The sequence below is a fragment of the Silurus meridionalis genome, chromosome 22, assembly GCF_014805685.1.
Source record: "Silurus meridionalis isolate SWU-2019-XX chromosome 22, ASM1480568v1, whole genome shotgun sequence".
NCBI classification, from domain to species: domain Eukaryota; kingdom Metazoa; phylum Chordata; class Actinopteri; order Siluriformes; family Siluridae; genus Silurus; species Silurus meridionalis.
Window position 1 is genome coordinate 10,798,840 of NC_060905.1, and position 20,311 is coordinate 10,819,150.

The following is a 20,311-nucleotide window of genomic DNA, read 5'->3' on the forward strand; positions in this document are numbered from 1 at the left end:
ATGTAGAAGAAATTTAAAAAAGAATTGAAGATCATCTGTTGATTCTTTTTATTTTGTAAGTAAAGTTTTTTTGTTGTGGCATACCCTTGGGCATTGATATGCATGTTAATATCTATATATTTATGATAGATAGAAACTTTTAATTATAAGTGGTTGTCATATAGATGTTTTGCATTTCTTCAATAAATATTTAATAAATACATTCTATTTTTTGTAATCATAAAACCATTCTGTATATTTCGGTTTGCATTAATATAATAATGCAGCTCACGGTCTCTGGTATTGGTCGCGCTGTTATTACGTATATGTAACACACTGTCGCTGGCTGTAACGTCACAAATTCCCCACAATCCTTTGCCGCGTCCCTGAGACCGAAAATGGCGTCGAAGGCACCAGGTAATTGACTGTTAGCGTTTTATTGACTTTGAGGAATGTCAGTCGAAATAATGTTTAGTATTGATAGTCCTGAATGCAATAGCAGCATGTAGTCTGTTCTGTTTTGTTTGTGTTGTCGTTTATTCTGAGGTTTTTGCTCGTTTGACGCTGTACCCCTCAGTGTCCTCTAGTTTCAGTGTCCCCTAGCTAACAGGCTAAAGCAATGAGCCGCGCTCAGTACTGATATGCACTGATTCTGAAACACTGGACTGTGTCATTATGGTTTAGAGAATAATCAGGTGTATACAAAGGAATTGTTGGGTGAAACGGTTTTCTGCTTATCTTTGTTATTGTTAAACCGCGGTTCATTAGTTTTTTCAGTCCCCAGTATGTTGCCTGCTCCTTATAGATTATTAGTAGATTAACAGTTTAATTGTGCGAAGTGAATCATTTTTTAAGGACAATATCTCGGTAATAATATTTACTGATAATCCAGCATGTTACTGTTGTATCTGCATTTAGGGTACATATTACAATACACTTTCTTTGAATGAATCGCTTTCTGTCTTGCACTGCGTTTATTTTAATTATAATAAATCAGTTCTAAACTTTCTTGCACAAATCGTCTTAATTATTAAGAGAAATTTAATTCTGTTTACCAATACTGTAGCGACTGGAAGGCTGTTGTTGGGCTTCAGGAAGTGGTACTACAACGCAGCCGGGTTCAACAAACTCGGTGAGTATGCAGTGATGTACACAAGCTCACAAAGCTCACTCCCAGGTCACATTGTAACTATTCAGCTTTTTTTTTTTTTATATATATATATATATATAACCTCTGTCTCTTCATTACATGTCTTTCAGGCCTGATGCGAGATGACACTATATATGAGAACCCCGATGTGAAGGAGGCCATTCGCCGGCTCCCAGAGCCACTCTATAACGACAGAGTGTTCCGCATAAAGAGGGCCCTCGATCTCTCCTTGAAGCATCAGATTCTTCCCAAGAACCAGTGGACAAAATTTGAAGAGGTAAAAATTCGACAGTGTGTGACATTTTAGACTTCCCGCATATTGACTTGTTAAGTTCTCATTAACCATTATATGCTTTTTCATTAAATATGTGCTAGTTGATGGAGCAATCCTGAAATACATAAGTGAAAATCACTGCTTGTGTGTGTGTTCTGTAGGATCTGCCATACCTTGAGCCCTACTTGAAGGAGGTTATTCGTGAAAGAACAGAAATGGAAGAGTGGCAAAAGAAATAGAATAAAATGGGGAGTGGTTGCTCTCTTGTATTTAAAATAACGTTTATAACGTGTGACATCCATGTACTTAATAAATTTGATTTCTGTCAAGTTTGATTTTCATGCCTCTTGCTTTCGAATCAAAAGCAGAGTTATGCTAAACAGTTATAAGAACCTTTGTCTACACACCCCAAAGAATGATTGAGACCATACAAATATTTTAAGTGACAATTTAATCACAAATGTGTTCATATAGGAAAGAAATGACTGAATTATAATCCTGCTTTTAGACAGGCCCAAATGCTTTACAAAACATCAAGGTTTTCCCTATGGTTAAAAATAAAACAAACTGTACATAAGATGAAATAGTTCATATAGTCTAAATTACAATTTCAAAAATAAATGTAAAAATAATTGGTTCTAAAAAGAACCATGTGAAATTAAACCAGGAACTCTGCAGATATTTATACTCTAAATATTCACTTCAAAGTGAATGAACAGATTTATCTAAATCTAGTTCTATTGCACAATTCCGGCCATTTTCTAATCATGTGCTTTGTTGTCTCTTCTCACATTTTGTAGTTCTTGTACCTTAAGCTGCAATTCTAATATTAATAAATCTCAGTTCTTTGATCTCACTCATGTAGGCTGTGTTCTCTTCGTTCATTCACACTTGTCACAGTGTGTAGAAAGTTCCCTATAACTGTATTAAATGAGCGCACCAAAGAAACTCCAAGCTCGTTGCTTGTCTCGTGGATGTCGGGATCATAGACTCCAAGCAGGGGTGTGCATACTTCAACGTGTCCTTTCCCAGCATGTTCCAGAATGGCCACCAGTTCACTTCTGGCTTGGTTGAACTTCTCTCTGTCATAATTCAGCAGTGTTGAATCATCCAGTGGGTAAGTTGCGTCTTCAGAGTAGCAGTCTCGGGGCACTGGCAGCTCTATATACCTAGCAAAGACATATTTGATTAATTAAAGGAGTATATATCTACTTCAACATATAAGTTATTTATTAGATGTTCTTACCTCAGAGCTGGATAGCCTTGTGCCAGCATGTTAAACAGTTCATGCAGGGCTGCTGTGCTCAGTGGGTTGCCCAGGATCTTAAGCTCTTGTATGGCTTTACATGGTCCCAGTGCATGAACAAGGAGCTCCAAGTTCTCATCTGACAGGCCGCACTCTTCCAAACCCAGACTGGTTAGAGTAGCTGAGCAACGATGCAGCAGTTTCCGGAAGGTGTTGGGGAAGAGATCAGCCACCACATGGCCGCTCAGGTCCAGTTTTACTAGGAACTCGCTGTGCAGGCTGTTAGCCAGGTAAGCCATGTCCACAGGGCTGAGAGAGCAGTTAGCCAGCTCTATACACTGCAGTGGGGTCTTCAGAGGACTGGAAACAATAAAGATAGGTCACTTGTATAACACAGTCTTAAATACCTGGCAAAAGAAATTGTATAGGTGGTGTCAATAAAGAATGTCCCAGTTCATGATGTACATTTAATTTATATTTATTATTAGATGTGCTTTATATTTCTTTTGCTGAGGTCATGTGTTGCACGCTCTTTTGTGTATATATACGTATTGTTTTGCTGTTAGGTTTCTCTGTATTGACTATTATTATTAGAAACTTTACCTAGTCATAGATGCCATTGTAATCTAGTTTTAGCACAGGGCATCTGTCTGCATTCTAACAGTCAGACACGTGACTGACTTGTCCTACATAAGCAACTAAGGTGATTATGGTTTTACAGTGCCTGGTTGGGAAACATCTAGTATTTTTTTTTCTTTTTTGAGAGACAAATGTGTGCTTCTTTTGTTTATATGCAACAGACAAGGTCATTTAAATGTATTAATTCTATTTAAACTGTCTCCTTAGGCAATAACAGGTTTTGGATTAATTAAATGCAACTATGCCACATTAAATTTTACAATTGGAAAACACTATCTTAATATATATGTAGGTTAAATGGTGAAAGGAATAACAAACCTATATGCCTACTGTTTCATACTTCATCACCAAGCAACAAAAAAACCCTTTAGCATTATTTTTGAGTATAAAAAAAAAGCTGGAGTATTATATATATTTTGATCATGGAATTACCTGTCCAGTCACTGGACCTAAATCCTATATAACTACTCAGGGTTAAACTGGATCACAAGGACAGAAAGAAACATCTAACTAGTGAAGAGAACCCTCTTTCTAAGGTAGGAATTTTATAAAAGACTATTTTTCTTCCTTTTTTTATTTAAAAAAATACAGAAACTATATATTCTATATCTTTTAAAATCACATTTCTCTCATCATTTGTTTATGATGTATTATCTGGAGTAACTCTTTGGAATAGTGAAGTTGAAATTGTTAAAAGTGTGTAAATACTGTGGAAAATGTAGATTGTGTTTTTGGTGCATAGTCTGACAGCTTGATTGATAAGAATTTTTACTTTTGATTTTAAGACACCTGACCAAAGCTAGGAAATGAACACTTTTTGTGGAAACATTTTACATTTTGCAGATTTAGTAACAAGTTATGGAAAAAATGGGACCCCTTAATTCCCTATATTTAAAGATTTTTGTCGGACAAAATTCGTCATTGTTTTTGTTGTTTATTCAACCACTTGACACAGTCCATGGAAGGTCACTATGCGCGCACACATATTCAAACGCTTACTCATGAGAAATTTTGCATGCCATGTTTTTGGTAAAATGGAAAAAGCCATAAAACCCAGAGAAGAAAAAAAACCAAACACTAATCCCTGCTCAGGGATGAACTGAGAAGCCTAGAGCTGTGAGTCAGTGAAATAGACATTACAGCCTCACCTGAGCAGTCGTCTCAGTTGTGCGGTAAGGGTCGAAAAGCCCAGGTAGAGCTCTCTTAGCTCGCTCATCTTACTCATCAGCTCTCCCAGCACTGTGAAGAGGTTCTCATCCCCCCGTGTCAGTCTGCGTACATCCAGTGCCTGTGCTGGTAAGGTGAGCGAGCGCAGCTGTGGGAAATTAAGCTTTGACAACATCACTTCCAAATGTGGAGCCTCCAGATGTACATTATGCACAACCTCTAACTTCTGCAGGCTTTCAGTGTTGGCCAGGCGCAGCAAATAGAAGAGGTTCTTCAGAGGAAGCGAGTCCACACGAAGACCCACACAGCGTAACTTCAATGGACAGTGTTTGATCAGCAGCAGAGCCTGGGTCACAGTTTCATAGTTCCGTCCTGTAACGAAGGCGTTGAGCTGGACGTCCACCTCCATCTTCCAGGCTGATGCTGCTGCCTGATCTGCCTGCATGGCCACCATGGTTTCGTAACACATGTGTGTGAGCAGTTCAGTGCGGGCCCAGCGGCCCAGCGAGCTGCTACATGGGCAGGCCTGGTGCTCAATATCATTCAGCCCAGTCAGATCAACAACACGCAGAACTTTGGCATATGTGGTTGGTTCCTGAAGAACGTAGTCCTTCAATCCCAACAGCAGGGCTTTGAGACAGAGGCGGCAGGTGCGTGAGGTGAGATCTGTCTGGCAGTCTGGAGTTTTTCCCAGTAATCTCTGTAGATTGAGCTCAGTGAGAGGCCATGTCTTGACCAAGTTACTGAGCACGTCTTCCTTTTCCAGCAGATAGCTTGCCTTAAACAGGATTGGGTAGAGATTGTAGGATAAGCAATTGAGATTCCTCCTGGCACATGGGCCATTTTGAACAAAACCCTCTGCTGCCAAGAATTTCAAGCTTTTCATGCTGTTTTAGCAAATCTTTAATTCTTCTGAAATATATCAGCCTTGTGGAAAAATGATTGAAAGTGTTTTTCCTCCTGTTCGTTGTACCAGCATTTGTATTAGAATGGGATGCGGCAAGTTGTGTATCCGGCTGTGAAAGTGAGGAGGTGGTAGTTTTGAGCGTTTATATTTAGCAACAGCTGTCTCGTGGCCTCACAGAACCTGACTCACAGGCAGTAGTTCTATTTGAAACTATGACATGCACTGAATTTTTCTACAGGATAATAACAAGCAACTCTTCTGATTCTTGGTAGGCCAAGCAGTAAAAGAGACATTTGATTGTTCTTCATTTGTATAATGCATACTTTATGTACTATATACATAATGCAAGATTAAGAATAAGGCAAATAATATGTCCAGTATTATACAAGAATTATGATTAACAATTAAATCATGCATACATACATTTCATGAGCTTGTTACACACCCTTGATGGAGGTGTGCCAGAGAAAGCAAAAAAATTACATCTTTGGAAATATATTTGAAAAAATATAGTACATCCAGTCATGCTAATTTTATGCTTGTTAATATCTATGAAAAATATAAATCATTATTTAAAATTTTTACATATAAGAAAACTATGTACGTGGAAATGTACTGTTTAAGTTAAAAGTAAACTAGCAAATCGCACAGAAGCTTTTTGAAATTTGTTTAATTCTTGGTTATTTTCTGAACAATAATTTGTCTATTGAAAGACCAGTATTTCCCATTCTGGGAATATTAATTTTTCTTACCTAGAAGTGTACGCACATTTTTGTAAAACAAAATTTTCAAATATACATACAGATAGTCTTCGACTTACAACCACGATTGGGACCGACAGACCGGTCGTAACACGGTCGTTTGGTCGTAAGTAGAGTAAGCTATATGTACAGTACTGTGTGGTTGCTACGGCTGTGTGTGTGTGTGAGGAATGGATGGGTGATGTTCATGTGTGCCCATGTGTATGATTTGGCTCTTTGCGGCTCTCTGACTGGTTGGCCACCCCTTACAGCTTCCTGTAAATGGCAGAATAAACTCAGGAATGTAATCATTTGCTTTTAAAACCACCTGCGTGAATTCTAACCGCGTATTTATTTTGCGTTAATACCTAGACTCACTAAAATTACTCGGATACACAATTAAAAAAAATATATTTAAATAGTTAATTTCATTTTATTAACATGGACATAACCTGACCCCCTTGCTGTGATACACCTACACAAGTAATAATGTACAGGTAGTCGTCGACTTACGACCTATGCAACTTACGACCGTTCGACTTTACGACCACAATCGCTGGCCGCGGCGTGCGGCGGTGCGTACCAGCTTCCGGCATAATTTCACAGTGCTGTACATATAGCCTTCTCTACTTATGACCAAATCGTGTTACGAATGGTGCCGGAGGGCGGTGCGCCGCGGCTGGCGGCGTGCGGCAGTGCGTACCGGCTTCCGGTGTTGTGCTTAATTCAGACCCCCGGTCTAAAATCAAACCCCCTTCGCGCGGACAGTACCGTCGTATTTCCTGTAGATGGCACTAAAAACACGGATGGTTGGGTCAAATGTTTTCCTGGTTCTAACGCCAAAAGATCAATTTGAAGAAAACGTATACAGCTTCCTGTAAACTCAAGTAAAAAAAAATATTTAAATAGTTAATTTCATTTTATTAGCATGGACATAACCTGACCCCCAAGCAATAATGTATGTGTAAAATACTATATTTAATTTAATTAAAAAAGGCAGGGGGTTTACATTCGGCTTGCCTAAATAATACCCACCTAAATAATACAGCTGTCCATGTTGTTAGAATAAAATGTAGTATTTGTAAATGTCTGCAAGACAGTTTAACTGTTTTTTTGTTGTTATTACTAGTTTCAAATTTCAATTCATGGAAATGTAAACAGAAGGTTAAAAATAAAACGTAATGTTCAGAGAATGTGTATGTGTATGTTTCTTTAAACTATGTGATGTACACGTGATGCCAGTGTTGTGCGCGAGAATAGGGAATTATGGGTCAGAGCGTAGCAAAGACATGGACACGTTAAAATGCTGATATGAACGGCTTCCACAAATAACTACCATTTATCTGCATGTGGTTCAAAAGGCGCACACGGTAACTGTTAATATTGTGTCAAATATTATAATGTTGTTCATGTGCTGTTATGTAGAATGTGTTATGTATTACATATATAAGTTGTATATAAGTGTATTGTGCATTGTGATGTGATTGGGACTAATTATGAATGGATTGTGGTTTGTGGATGTTCATTATGATTGTGAGATGTTTATTGAATGTTATATGTTTATATTTTTTATAGTTTTCACGGTGTCTGAAGAGAGAGAGAGTGTGTGAATAAACTCAAACGACATCAGTACTATGCGTGGGCATTATTTATTGAACCAATGCAGCTACAGTATTTTACACACACAGTATTACTTGTGTAGGTGTATCACAGCAAGTTTGGTAACTCTGAGTATGGAGGAAAAAGAAATAGGGGGGGAGAATTCAGGAAGGGGGTTCACATGCAGCTTGCCTAAATAGTACCCCCCTAAATAATACAGCTGTCCATGTTGTTAGATTAAATGTAGTATTTTACACATACAGGTAGTCGTCGACTTACGACCACAATTGGGACCGACAGATCGGTCGTAACACGATTTGGTCATAAGTAGAGATAGCTATATGTACAGCACTGTGAAATTATGCCGGAAGCTGGTACGCACCGCCGCACGCCGCGGCCAGCGATTGTGATCGTAAAGTCGAACGGTCGTAAGTTGAATATGTCGTAAGTCGAGGTGTAGGTGTAGGGAAATTTTAACCTTCTGTTTAAATTGTCATGAATTGAAATTAACTTGTAATAACAACAAAAAACAGTTAAACTGTCTTGCAGACATTTACAAATACTACATGGACAGCTGTATTATTTAGGTGGGTATTATTTAGGCAAGCCGAATGTAAACCCCCTGCCTTTTTTTATTAAATATAGTATTTTACACATACATTATTACTTGTTGGGGAATGTCCATATTAATAAAATCAAATTAACTATTTAATTTTTTTTTTTTACTTGTGTATCCGAGTAATTTTAGTGAGTCTAGGTATTAACGCAAAATAAATACGCGGTTAGAATTCACGCAGGTGGTTTTAAAAGCAAATGATTACATTCCTGAGTTTATTCTGCCATCTACAGGAAGCTGTATACGTTTTCTTCAAATTGATCTTTTGGCGTTAGGACCAGGAAAACGTTTGACCCAACTTTCCGTGTTTTTAGTGCCATTTACAGGAAGTACGACGTTACTCTCCGCGTGCACGCGAAGGGGGGTTGATTTCAGACTGGGGAACACCGGAAGCTGGTACCGCACTGTTGGTATGCACTGGCGTACCACAGTCATAACACTATTTGGTCATAAGTAGAGTAGGCTATATGTACAGTACTGTAAAACTATACCGGAAGCTGGTAAAAAAAAAACGTACTCCGCGACTAGCGATTGTGGTCGTAAAGTCGAATGGTCGTAAGTTGCACAGGTCGTAAGTCGACGACTACCTGTAATTGAGACGACATACAAATGTATGTTTGTGATTTTTAATGTTCATACTTAGTTGTATAATCGTTTTTTAAAATGATCACTGCAAATTACAGCTTATTTAATAGATTGGGTATAAAAATGACTATGTTAAATATAAATATATTTTTTAAAACAGATTTCTTCAAATCCTCAAATCCTGTCAAATCTTGTAGAAACAACAAAAACAGTTAAACTGACTTGCAGACATTTACAAATACTACATTTAATCTAACAACATGGACAGCTGTATTATTTAGGTGGGTATTATTTAGGCAAGCCTAATGTAAACCCCCTGCCTTTTTTTAAATTATATATAGTATTTTACACATACATTATTACTTGTTGGGGGGGGGAGGTTATGTCCATGTTAATAAAATCAAATTAACTATTTAATTTTTTTTTTTTTTACTTGTGTATCCGAGTAATTTTAGTGAGTCTAGGTATTAAAGCAAAATAAATACGCGGTTAGAATTCACGCAGGTGGTTTTAAAAGCAAGTGATTACATTCCTGAGTTTATTCTGCCATTTACAGGAAGCTGTATAGGTTTTCTTCAAATTGATCTTTTGGCGTTAGGACCAGGAAAACATTTGACCCAACCTTCCGTGTTTTTAGGGCCATCTACAGGAAATACGACGGTACTGTCCGCGTGCACGCGAAGGGGGTTGATTTCAGACCGGGGAACACCGGAAGCTGGTACGCACTGTTGGTATGCACTGGCGTACCACAGTCATAACACTATTTGGTCCTAAGTAGAGTAGGCTATATGTACAGTACTGTGAAATTATGCCGGAAACTGGTAAAAAAAAATAACGTACTAGCGATTGTGGTCGTAAAGGCGAATGGTCGTAAGTTGCATAGGTCGTAAGTCGACGACTACCTGTAATTGAAACGACATACAAATGTGTGTTTGTGAGTTTTAATGTTCACACTTAGTTGTATAATCGTTTTTAAAATGATCACTGCAAATGACAACTTTGCTTATTTAATAGATTGGGTATAAAAATGACCATACATTAAATATAAATATATTTTTTAAAACAGATTTCTTCAAATTTTCAAATCCTGTCAAATCTTTTAGGATTGTTAAACAACTTGTTAAAAATGGATGAAACATTGATTGTTATATACGTTTAATGCACACATATGCAATAATTTCAACATACATAATAAAGGTTGTATAAAAAAAGATTGGTTATTTCTATAGAAAATCCACACATTTTCTATCAGTCCTCTGGGCTTTAACATATGACCTGTCTTCTGAAACAGCAATATCAGCTACATTTTCAGGAAAAAATGAACATATTATAGTCTATGCCAGGACAAAACTCTGCACAATTCTATTTACAATCATTTTTCATCACACAATATTGTTAGGATTTTTGTTCAAAATCTACTAAAGCATATTTGATCAAATTATAAGGTAGTGAAAGTTATTTAATACTAGTAGATAATGAAAAAGAGCAAGTTATGTATTACTACACATAGCACCCATAGTTGCATAGTTTATTTTCCTTCCTTAGTCAGTTGACAGACCTACCCCATCTGACCCTAAATATGATTTTTAAAATAAAAACTTGTATGTGCAATTTTAAGGGTCAACAGCTAAATGTTCATTCCCAGTCTGGTTCTCTTTCTGAGAGGCAGCAGTCAGGAGGAATAGTAATGATGGTGATGGTGGTGATGATGATGATGGTGCTCATGTAGGTGATGGTGCTCATGTCTCTGAGCCATGGGCATAAACCCTCCAGGAGAAATGCCTGTTCCAGGTTGCAGCTCAAAGTCTAGCTTCGGATAAGGCATAGAGGCTGATGTGGCATCACGTGGCCTGCCATGAACACGCTTACTGTGACTGTAGTGAAGAGGCTGCTGCTGCTGCTGCTGTAGAGCAGGAGGGCAGCACCAGCTGACTGGGTGATGCCCATGAAGCCTGTTTGATTTGCTGCGGCTTCGCAGAGACCTGAGAAAGGGGAGGCGGCGGTCACCTGCCTTTCCCAGACTGCCACGTTCAAGCTGAGACCATCGATGGTGGGTAGAGCGATTGCCATGTGCAGGGCTGTCCTGACACTGATCCTCATAGGGTAACTGGAATGTGTGGTCTGAATACAGACAGTTATTTCCAATTAGATTACCAGTTATCACAAATTAGAAAAGATCTAGATAAACCTACTCCCAAATGGTTTGGCTATCGACATGCATACATATACCCCTAAAAATAAATAAGTTAAGAACATTAATTTTAAATTCATTAATTTATCCCTTAAACTGATAATAATAAACTCATCATACCTGCATCAAATCTGGAAGTGTAGTTTTCAATCCCAGCCAAGTCCAAATAGTGGTTTCTTCGTTCTGTGTTCTCATCAATGCGGTAAGTTTTCTTCTCAGAACTAATAGCAGGATCTGTGCTCTGTCCTCTGTGGGGTTAAAAAGTACACTGTATTTAACAATCCTAATTTTTTTTTGTCCTTAAGACAAGCTAACATTTACCCTAACCCATTTCTTCAAGGTATTCTTCAAGCTAGAGCTCACATTTTTATATACCTGATCATGTGGTTTTCCTCCAGATGGTCTTGCTTGTTCTGTGGAAGCCCAACATCTCGTTCTAACAAGGGATTGCATTTGCACCTGATCAATGCTTTGTTCAATTACATTCATAAGTTCTGAATAAAAATGAGGAATACTCACCTCTTCTGCTGCTGGAGATTGAAGGAGTTACAGTCAGTTTGACACGCAGAGTTTTGCTATCGCAGAGTGCTGACTGTTTGACAGACGCTTCCACTACCTCATAAATGGTATGCATCAGGCTGGACATATCCTACACCATAACACAACAAACACTTTGAGACTCTGTGATGTATGAGGGGTTTTTTTTCTCCATAGAATGTTGGCCTAGCCCTTACCTCTTTGGTTACTCTGCCACTGTTATCAAAATCATACAAAGTAAACACCCACTCTTGCTGATTTTCATCCACTGTAGGCACATTACACTCAATGTGCTGTAACAAAAGTTATAAGAAATAAAAGAAATAAATAATGCTTACTTGGACAAATGTAATCCCTTGTCAATCTTATAATCTTTCCAGAGTGTTCACTCACATCATTTTTTGCGTTCCTCCTGGAGGGGTCTCCGTTTTCTGGTGAAACTTTGTAACTTTGGAATTCAGCTGCTCTCTCTGGTGGCAAGAATACTGCAAATAAAAACAAGGCCAATAATGCTCAAGTGACTGAATAGCATATACTGTATGTTCAAACAGCACAGCTGGAACCCCAGTCATGATTTAAACAGCATAACTGGAACCCCAGCCAACATTGGCAATGTTAAAATAATGTATTTACAATCTGCAGTAACACAGAGGTTCTGAAGAACTTGTTACTCTGGAACCATCTATCAGGGCTTCTAAACTTACCCTCCAGAGGGCAGTCATGATCCAAGAAGTGGTCTTCCCTTAGCTCTGTACCACACATACCCTGCACAAAAAAGACAGATGGGTTGGGAGAAACAGTGAAAAATAACCATGTTTGGCCGGTCTGTATGTCTGGCATGGCCTCGAGCAAATGAAAGAGAGAACTGGAGAATCCAGCACATCTGTAAAGCAGTAGTATATCAATGTCTAGGTCAGAGGCTCAACACTTTAGCCAGCTCTTTCATATGTGTTCCAAGTTTATGTCTAAAAGAAAATAAGCTATGCAAACATTGTTGTGCAAAAAAATCTGTCTGAAATACAATCCTTCTAAACACATGCACATATCTTGAATAACGGTTTGCACTCACAACCTCTTGTATAAAACAAGACTATAAAATGAAACTATATTTTAAAAATAATAATACATGAGTTTCCTTTGCTCTTTGCTTGTATATGTAAAGCACACACATAGCCTTGGTGAACTATGTCTGTCTTAGTTTACAATCAAGCCCCTAATGTATCCTCTATAAAGGGAAGAAAAAAAAGTTAACTTCATTCTTTGCACTCCTGTGGTCTCGAGCACAATTGTTTCCAGACGCTTTGTGCTGTTGATGTTAGCAGGAGGAAGTAAAACAGCCTACAGTGCAAAACAGCTTGGCATCTTAACTAATCTCTCTGTTGTAATTTGCTTCATGTGCCCCTAAACGTTGCAGAAGACGAGTCAAATCCCTGCCGATCACCTCAGATATGAAAGCTGACTCTTGCCTCAAACCACAGTTACACAACACAAAACAGGGAGGTCTAAAGATCTTAACAATCTTACTGTACAAACTACAAGAACACAAAGGCTATACCGAGTGATCCACTGAGGAAACAAGCGCTTCATAAGCGCTAAATGAAAGGTATGAAAACAGCCATAAAGGTTACTTAAGTAATGTTAAGGAGAAATAGGTATTAGATTAAACCCACAAATTGTATTTACCTGTTTCTTAATTTATAAGATCATTATCTTTTACAAGTAGGTTTGTTTCACTGTAAAGCTAAAAAAAAAAATATTTGTATGATTCTTCTAAACTGTCAGCTGTTATCCAAACGAGTGTAAGAAAAAACTCAAGCCAGAAAAATGTCTAAAATGGAAAATAACTGATTTTATCTGAATTTATCAGATTTTTTAATAAAAGAACACCAGATGAAAGATATAAAGCAATATTTGTGAAATACTGTTAAAATCTGTCATTACTTTTATAGCTACCAGTATTTGAATCACTAGTGACAGCTCTGCTGCAGTAAATCATTGCTGTATGTGTTTTTAATGTATTGATTCTTGTTGTTTAAGGCATTATTGCACTTACAAAAGTAATTCCTAATATGAGACATTCTCTAATTGCCTGAGATAGATCAACATTTGATTAGTGGTAAACAAACAAACAGGTTTACATTACATTATGTTTGTTACATAATTGTTCGCATACGTGCTGTGAATACATTGGTAATTGTTGTTAGTAAGACTGATGGAAATGTTCAGCAACTGCTAAAGATGCCCATGAATATTTACAAAAATCATTTGTGGTGTAATGTGTTTTTTCTTGATTATTTTAGCATGTCCTACAACAATTTGCAAGTGCTGATCTTTTAATTAATAAAAATTTGCACATTATAAATTTGATCCATATAGTTACATTTCCTGTTCTGTAATGTCACTGAAACAGCAGCTGTACAAAATCAACCCACCACCAACTAGAAACGAGAAAACGAAAAATGAGGGGAAAAAATGCATTTTGTCCTGTTACAAAAAAAACACAAAGCCCTCCGCCCTGAAGGCAGAAATCCTGAAAAAACAGCTTCAGCACTGACTGTAAAAAATAAATAAATAAATAAAAATCTATGCTTTGTTTTACAATTGTGTCACTGCAAATACTGTACTATATCAATAATTATAATGCATGTTTGAAATCCATTTATAAGTGCTTCCATACCGGTTCCTAATTTGTATAGAAAAGGTAAATTATTAGAATGAGCACTAGATTAGATAAACCTTAAAATTGGAACTACACTCAGAGTGCCCATTGTAGAAAAGTAATCAAGACTTTCTGACCAATTGGTTGGGGTTCCCAAAAGCATCACAGAACACAGACCATTTAGCAACTTGAACTCTCTCTCTCAGTTAAGATGGTCTTAATTTTGCGTTTGCATAATGAAACTAGACTCTTAAAGTCACTTATTCCTAGTAAACATTACCACCCACAAAGGAATCATTTAAAAACAAAATGTGCATGACATATGTTTCACATCAGCATCTTCACTTTCCATAGAACGAGGTAAGGACCTATGGAAACATCTGTCATACATCTGAGTGACCTGCAGCAAATTAAACTTCAAACAAACAGGGAATTGCCTCATCCTTAGTGAAGCTAATATAATGAGGACTGGCAGGAAATAGCAAGGACAATATGTGATCATAAAACCTATAGACGAGCAAGTCCAGTGCAGGAGAACAAAGCCCCTTGCATACGAGTGCATTGAGTGACTGGCTTCTCTGCCAGTGATTTCTCCCATCATCACAGCCAAGTCATAGCCACGCTCGGCCTGCTTTAGGGCCTTTTATGTATGCTCATGTTACCAGCTTAAGGGGGGCCTTTTCCTGCCCTACACTGGGTGTCGCGAGACCAGCCACCCCCACCAACCCTGATTCCTCTCCACCACCCACATGCACCACTCTCTGAACCCACTCACAGTGCTGGGAACAGTGGTTTGCATTGTTTCAGTTCCCTTCCTGTCACAAAACACCTGGACTAAATCCTTATTACATGATGAAGGAGAGGGGGGGGTGTCCAGTCATTGCATCATCACTTAGCCAGTTAAGATACAGTCAGGGCTTATGGTACACTAAGAAAAAGCAGATATACTGGCTCCACTGATGGGAGTTGATGAACCATGCTTCACTTGTGTTCATGCAAACAAACAGGTACAAGACAAACAAGTCAAATAAATGAAATTGCATTGAAGACCCTGTACCTGAATATAATTTAATATTTAAGAGTATAATTTGATACATACACATTATTAAACAGTATATTCTGTATATCATTACATATTAAATATAATCCTTTGCATTGACTTTTAGCCCAGCATTCTTTAAGTCTGTCAAAGCAAACAGGTGAACAGTGAATGGAGCCTTTGTTATTCTGTTTAGTGAGTATCAGTACTTCAGCATGACTCACATTACTTCACAGAAGTGTTGATGGGAGACTCTGGAGCCTAGGATGTCAGGTATATGAACTTCGACACTAATCCACGAACTGGTATATCTCATTTCTCTTTAATATAAGGAAGAAACCACCTCTTTCTTTATTATACAAAATTGTTTCAAGCTACATGGGTGAACTTTTACTACTAAGAGCTACAGGAGCAATCTTAATCAGTCTTTTATTTAGCAAGTTCAACAGGTAAATGATTAAACAATAGTCAAGGGGAATTGCAGGACATTAGCTCAACTACATAAACCATTTGACCACATTCCTGAGTGCTATTGGCACTTTTTTAACTGCAAGGAAACAATTTGAGTAACGCATAGTAGGCCAACTGCAACCAATCAGATTGGCTTCTTATATCTTGAAACATTTGAGTAAACAAGTTACAGTCAACTCCCGGATTTTACCCCAAGACAGAGTCACGGCTCAGTGGCTGGGCACACGCTCCCCTCCCCCTAGCCTTTGAAGTGTGTCTGGGAGCGGAAAAAGGGTGAAAGAGGGGTTTCTTCTAGGATCTCCAAGAAAACACTGGATGCTTTGAGCACAGTGACCTAGCCCTTTCAAGTGTCCCAGGCTTTATGACTCACACAAAAAGACGCACATATCATCCATGCTAATCTCATGCCCAGAAGACATACTTGCAGGCTAATGAACTAAAATCTTTGTGAAAATATTAGTGAAAAAGCACAGTATGCTCAGAAATTTATATTTCTGGATAAAATCTTTTTATCTTTTTTTATTTTATTGTAATTAATTAGGCAAACAGATTCAAAAGATTATATTTTCAAACAAATCATATGACATCCACAGTCAGGAATATTCATTATTTACATTATTGTTCATCCTTGTTGTATGTTACGTGAATAAAATGCAGATATAAACAGAATAAATTAAAATAAATAATATAAATAATGTCAGTTTGATATTTTGCATTGCAAAATAGTCTTGGATTATCCCTGTTCAGATCTTACTACATACCTCAGAAAAAGTTATCTCTTTGGTAACATTTTAGGGCAGATCTCCAACAACAGGTATTTATAAGCCTGTGCTGGGGCATGAGGAACCCTCATTAACCACTCCCCAACTCCCCAAGTTCAGTCATCTCCATTTCTAAAGTAGTCTCCCACAACCCTTTGTCATGCCTCTCCTCCCACTAGCTATACCTCCTTCCTCCTCCTCCAACCACTTCCCCCCATTTTCCCAGGACAGCCCCTCTCCGTTTTCAAAACCAGTACCAGATGTGCATTGAAGCTGTATTCAAGGGCCCTGCTCTTCTGGCTGCCAGCCATATGCATTTCACACTGTGATAAGGGTTCCAGGCTCAACTGACAGAATGAGAGGGCAGAAAAGGCAGGAAAGAGCACAATTAAAGAGCTTGGTGCATGTGTTTAGAGGTGGTTTCTGGGTGTAATGTAATTTTGCTTTTAACTACAGGGTGTCCCAAATTTCTTTGACAAAAAAATTAATCTACTGTAGAACCAGAATAGAGACACAGAAAAGGAGCATTTATGTGTTCTATGTATTCTAAGTGCAACTACATGCATAACACCAGATATGGGATCATCATCCTCCTCATTATGAGTGAGAGAGATGACATAGTGTGTGTTTACAAAGAAATGGAAATCATGCAGAGGATTTTTTTCCTCACTTATTTTAATAAATATACATTTGGTTTAGTGGTTATGTAAGAAAAAAGCTTGTGAGACACCATGTACACTGTGTGACACAAAAAGGTCTTATCTATGGGTGAAAATGACATAAGCTTCATAGTGCCTAAAAATTCCATTCTAAAGAAGAAGAAGAAGAAGAAGAATACACAAATGCAGTTTGATGATGACAATAATAAAACAGACTTTATGTAAAAGCAAATACATTTTTTTAAATGTTGATTTACTGTACTTGTTAAGTAAATCAAGTTTGTAGATATTCTGGTGACACTAGGACATAAATAGAAGTATACATAGAATCCATTTCAGTGTGTTTATTATTGAGATTATTATCCCATCACTTCAGATAGAATATAGGATATCCTACAGCCTACGTGCGCGGGCCAGAGAGATATATATTTAATATAAATATATATTTACTAATACTTTTACCGATTAATATCACTATGTATAATAAGAAACGTGCTATTAATGGAAGCACTGCTGTGTGTTCACGCTTACCTGCTTGTTTCGGATTCTGTCTGACTCGCTCAGATGAGTCGACTCTCCCTGCAGGAGGAAAGAACCTGTCGCCAAAATTCCACCTAAAATCCACAAAATGTGCTCAGCAACGCAAATTTATCCACAATAAACTTTCTGAAAACCATGTCGGAACTCGCAGAGCTTACATACCTTCTGGACTTTCCCTGCGTTTACAAGCTGAAGGAACAGAAAAGATGTACAAGATGAGATATAAAACAGTCCGACTATACACTTACTATCCCTCTATATAATTAACGTACACTATATTACAATATTACACTATAGTTGTTTCAAACAAAACAACAACAAAAACACGCATCTTACCATTTTTTGAGTGCAAAAGTCCCATCTTTGTTTCTAATGCTTCTAATTAGCCAGTTAGGAAATTGTGAACGCTTCTCTCAGCCATGACTGGTGGAGGAGGACTGAAGTGGCAGGGCTGCATGTGGGATTGTCCATACCGGGATGTAGGAGAAGTGGTGTGGTTTCCGACGTGGGAGATGATTCCACTTCAGGCTTTTTGCCCTCTGAGGCACAAATGCACATCTTAAATTGTGAAAAATCCACCACGCCCTTCTCACTAGACGCACCTCTATTTACTCATTGGTTATTGGGCAGCAACTGAAGCCTATCTATAGTACATGGCCAAAATGTTTTGGACACCTGACCATTACCTACACTTTGCTTTGCACCTAACCTATAATGTTCTGAAAATGCTTTTCACAAGATTCTGAAGCAAGACAGATTCAAGTCAAGTCAAGAGGCTTTTATTGTCATTTCTACCATACACAGTGGTACACAGTACACAGTGAAAATGATATAACGTTCCTCCAGAACCCCAGTGCTACACTAAACAACATGGAGCTACAACACACAACATAAAGTTACATAAAGTGCATCAAGTGCAACCTAGTACAAACAGTGCAGACAAAAAAACAGTGCAGACACACACAAGACACACAAGACACAAGTGTGGGACAGACACACATAACACAAAATAGCACCAAACAGTAAACCTACTGTATACTCTAAATATACAAAATATATCTTACCTGCTTGTAATTTTTGGACACCTATACCATCAACCACACCTTTGCTTATATAACGTGCACGTCCACTCTTCCGAAAATACTTTTTTACAAGCTTCTGGAGTGTGGGTTTCATCATTCAGCCACAAGAGCATTAACAAAACAAGAGGTCTGGGATACAGTCAGTGCTCCAGTTCATCCCAAAGCTGTTCGACAAGCTGAATTGTGGAGGAAACATTTTACACAGTGGCACTGGCATGCTGGAACAGGCTGGGCCCCTGGATTGGTCCTTTAGTCTTCAACTGCTCTGTTAGATTTAGCCACAGTTGTACAATATTACAGAGCAACGAGATGTGCAAATGTGTCAACTAAAGACAGTCAGCTTCTTGAGGATTTCAGAGTATCATATGATTCAAGTAATGTACAAATTAGTGATTCGAAATCAGTGTATCTCAATTCACCTTATTTTAGTTACTATTTGCTTTTTTACTATTTGTATTCAAAATAGTATTAAAGTGCCCCAGCAAAAGGTTTTTAATGAAAATTCACTATTTAATATTACATTCTAATTTACATGTTTAATGTATTATTTAATTATTAAAGATTTTAATAATATTAAGAATTATTTTATGAATGCATCCAAGCACTCAGGATCGAGACAGCAATAACTGTGATAAGAGATGGGGAACAGGTGAACATAGATAAAGAATAAACATGAACTGTTGCTCGTGATGGATGAACTGACTTGGCCTCCTAAATTGGAGGATGAACTTCCTCAATCAGTGGTCACTAATCCATTTATTGATGTAAAGCTGTCCAATATTAAAAGCCTATACAAATACACTTGAATTGAATTGAGTGAGGATTCCGGGTGTGTTTCTACACCCTCTAGTGTGCTACTTATGACACTGTTTTTTCTGGGAATTGGGATGCAATTTTTGTCGGGTAAAGATCGTGTAAAAAAATATTGAAGCACTTGTACACTTCACATTTATGCGGTCTATCTAATCAGCAGCAGAATGTAAAATCATTCAGTTACATGTCCAGAGTTTCAGTTCATGTTTACATCCAACTGAAGAATGAAGAAAAGGTGTCATTTCTGTGACATGGTTTATCCTTGGCATGATTTTTGGTAGCAGATACGTTGTTTCAATATTTCAGAAACTACTGCTGTTGGTGGAATTAGTTTTTTTATTCTAAAAAAAAAAAAAACAGTTAATCTTAGTAGTCAATAATGGTCTATAATAGTATGCAAGATGAGACACAATGCTCGTTTAGTGGAGGTTGACAAATGGGGGAAATTTGTCCATTTTTGGTGAAAAACAGTGAAAAAAAACAAATTAAATGTATCCTGATTTATATGTTGCTTGTCTAAATGCATCTTCCAGATGTCAGCCATGTGTAAAATTAGCACTCAAAATCCATATTTGCTTAATCTGTTAAAAATTCATGATACTTAATTACAGAGTTTCTTATTACCATGTATGAATTATAGGTTGTGACCCCTCGTCT

The 20,311-nt window shown here is 37.7% G+C and overlaps 3 protein-coding genes across 4 annotated transcripts; 1 reads left to right on the plus strand and 2 right to left on the minus strand.

Annotated features, from left to right (window-relative positions):
- Positions 1 to 252: 252 nt before the first annotated feature.
- Positions 253 to 1,732, plus strand: LOC124375949 (cytochrome b-c1 complex subunit 7). The gene is made up of 4 exons (XM_046834769.1): positions 253 to 396; positions 1,046 to 1,111; positions 1,240 to 1,406; positions 1,565 to 1,732. The coding sequence occupies exons 1-4, from the start codon at positions 378 to 380 to the stop codon at positions 1,640 to 1,642; spliced, it is 330 nt and encodes a 109-aa protein (XP_046690725.1). The 5' UTR covers positions 253 to 377; the 3' UTR covers positions 1,643 to 1,732.
- A 105-nt stretch (positions 1,733 to 1,837) lies between these two features.
- lrrc14b (leucine rich repeat containing 14B) lies at positions 1,838 to 6,237 on the minus strand. The gene is made up of 3 exons (XM_046834764.1): positions 4,437 to 6,237; positions 2,650 to 3,009; positions 1,838 to 2,572 (listed from the first exon to the last, which is right to left on the minus strand). The coding sequence occupies exons 1-3, from the start codon at positions 5,339 to 5,341 to the stop codon at positions 2,257 to 2,259; spliced, it is 1,581 nt and encodes a 526-aa protein (XP_046690720.1). The 5' UTR covers positions 5,342 to 6,237; the 3' UTR covers positions 1,838 to 2,256.
- A 3,803-nt stretch (positions 6,238 to 10,040) lies between these two features.
- LOC124375948 (protein naked cuticle homolog 2-like) lies at positions 10,041 to 18,311 on the minus strand. Of its 2 annotated transcripts, XM_046834767.1 has the most exons (10): positions 18,096 to 18,310; positions 17,922 to 17,948; positions 17,751 to 17,833; positions 12,335 to 12,395; positions 12,024 to 12,115; positions 11,828 to 11,923; positions 11,613 to 11,742; positions 11,469 to 11,529; positions 11,214 to 11,341; positions 10,041 to 11,023 (listed from the first exon to the last, which is right to left on the minus strand). In XM_046834767.1, the coding sequence occupies exons 1-10, from the start codon at positions 18,118 to 18,120 to the stop codon at positions 10,575 to 10,577; spliced, it is 1,152 nt and encodes a 383-aa protein (XP_046690723.1). In that variant the 5' UTR covers positions 18,121 to 18,310; the 3' UTR covers positions 10,041 to 10,574. The 2 variants fall into 2 exon arrangements, with proteins under 2 accessions (XP_046690723.1, XP_046690724.1); XM_046834768.1 differs by lacking the exon at positions 11,828 to 11,923 and having other exon boundaries at positions 18,096 to 18,311.
- Positions 18,312 to 20,311: the final 2,000 nt, after the last annotated feature.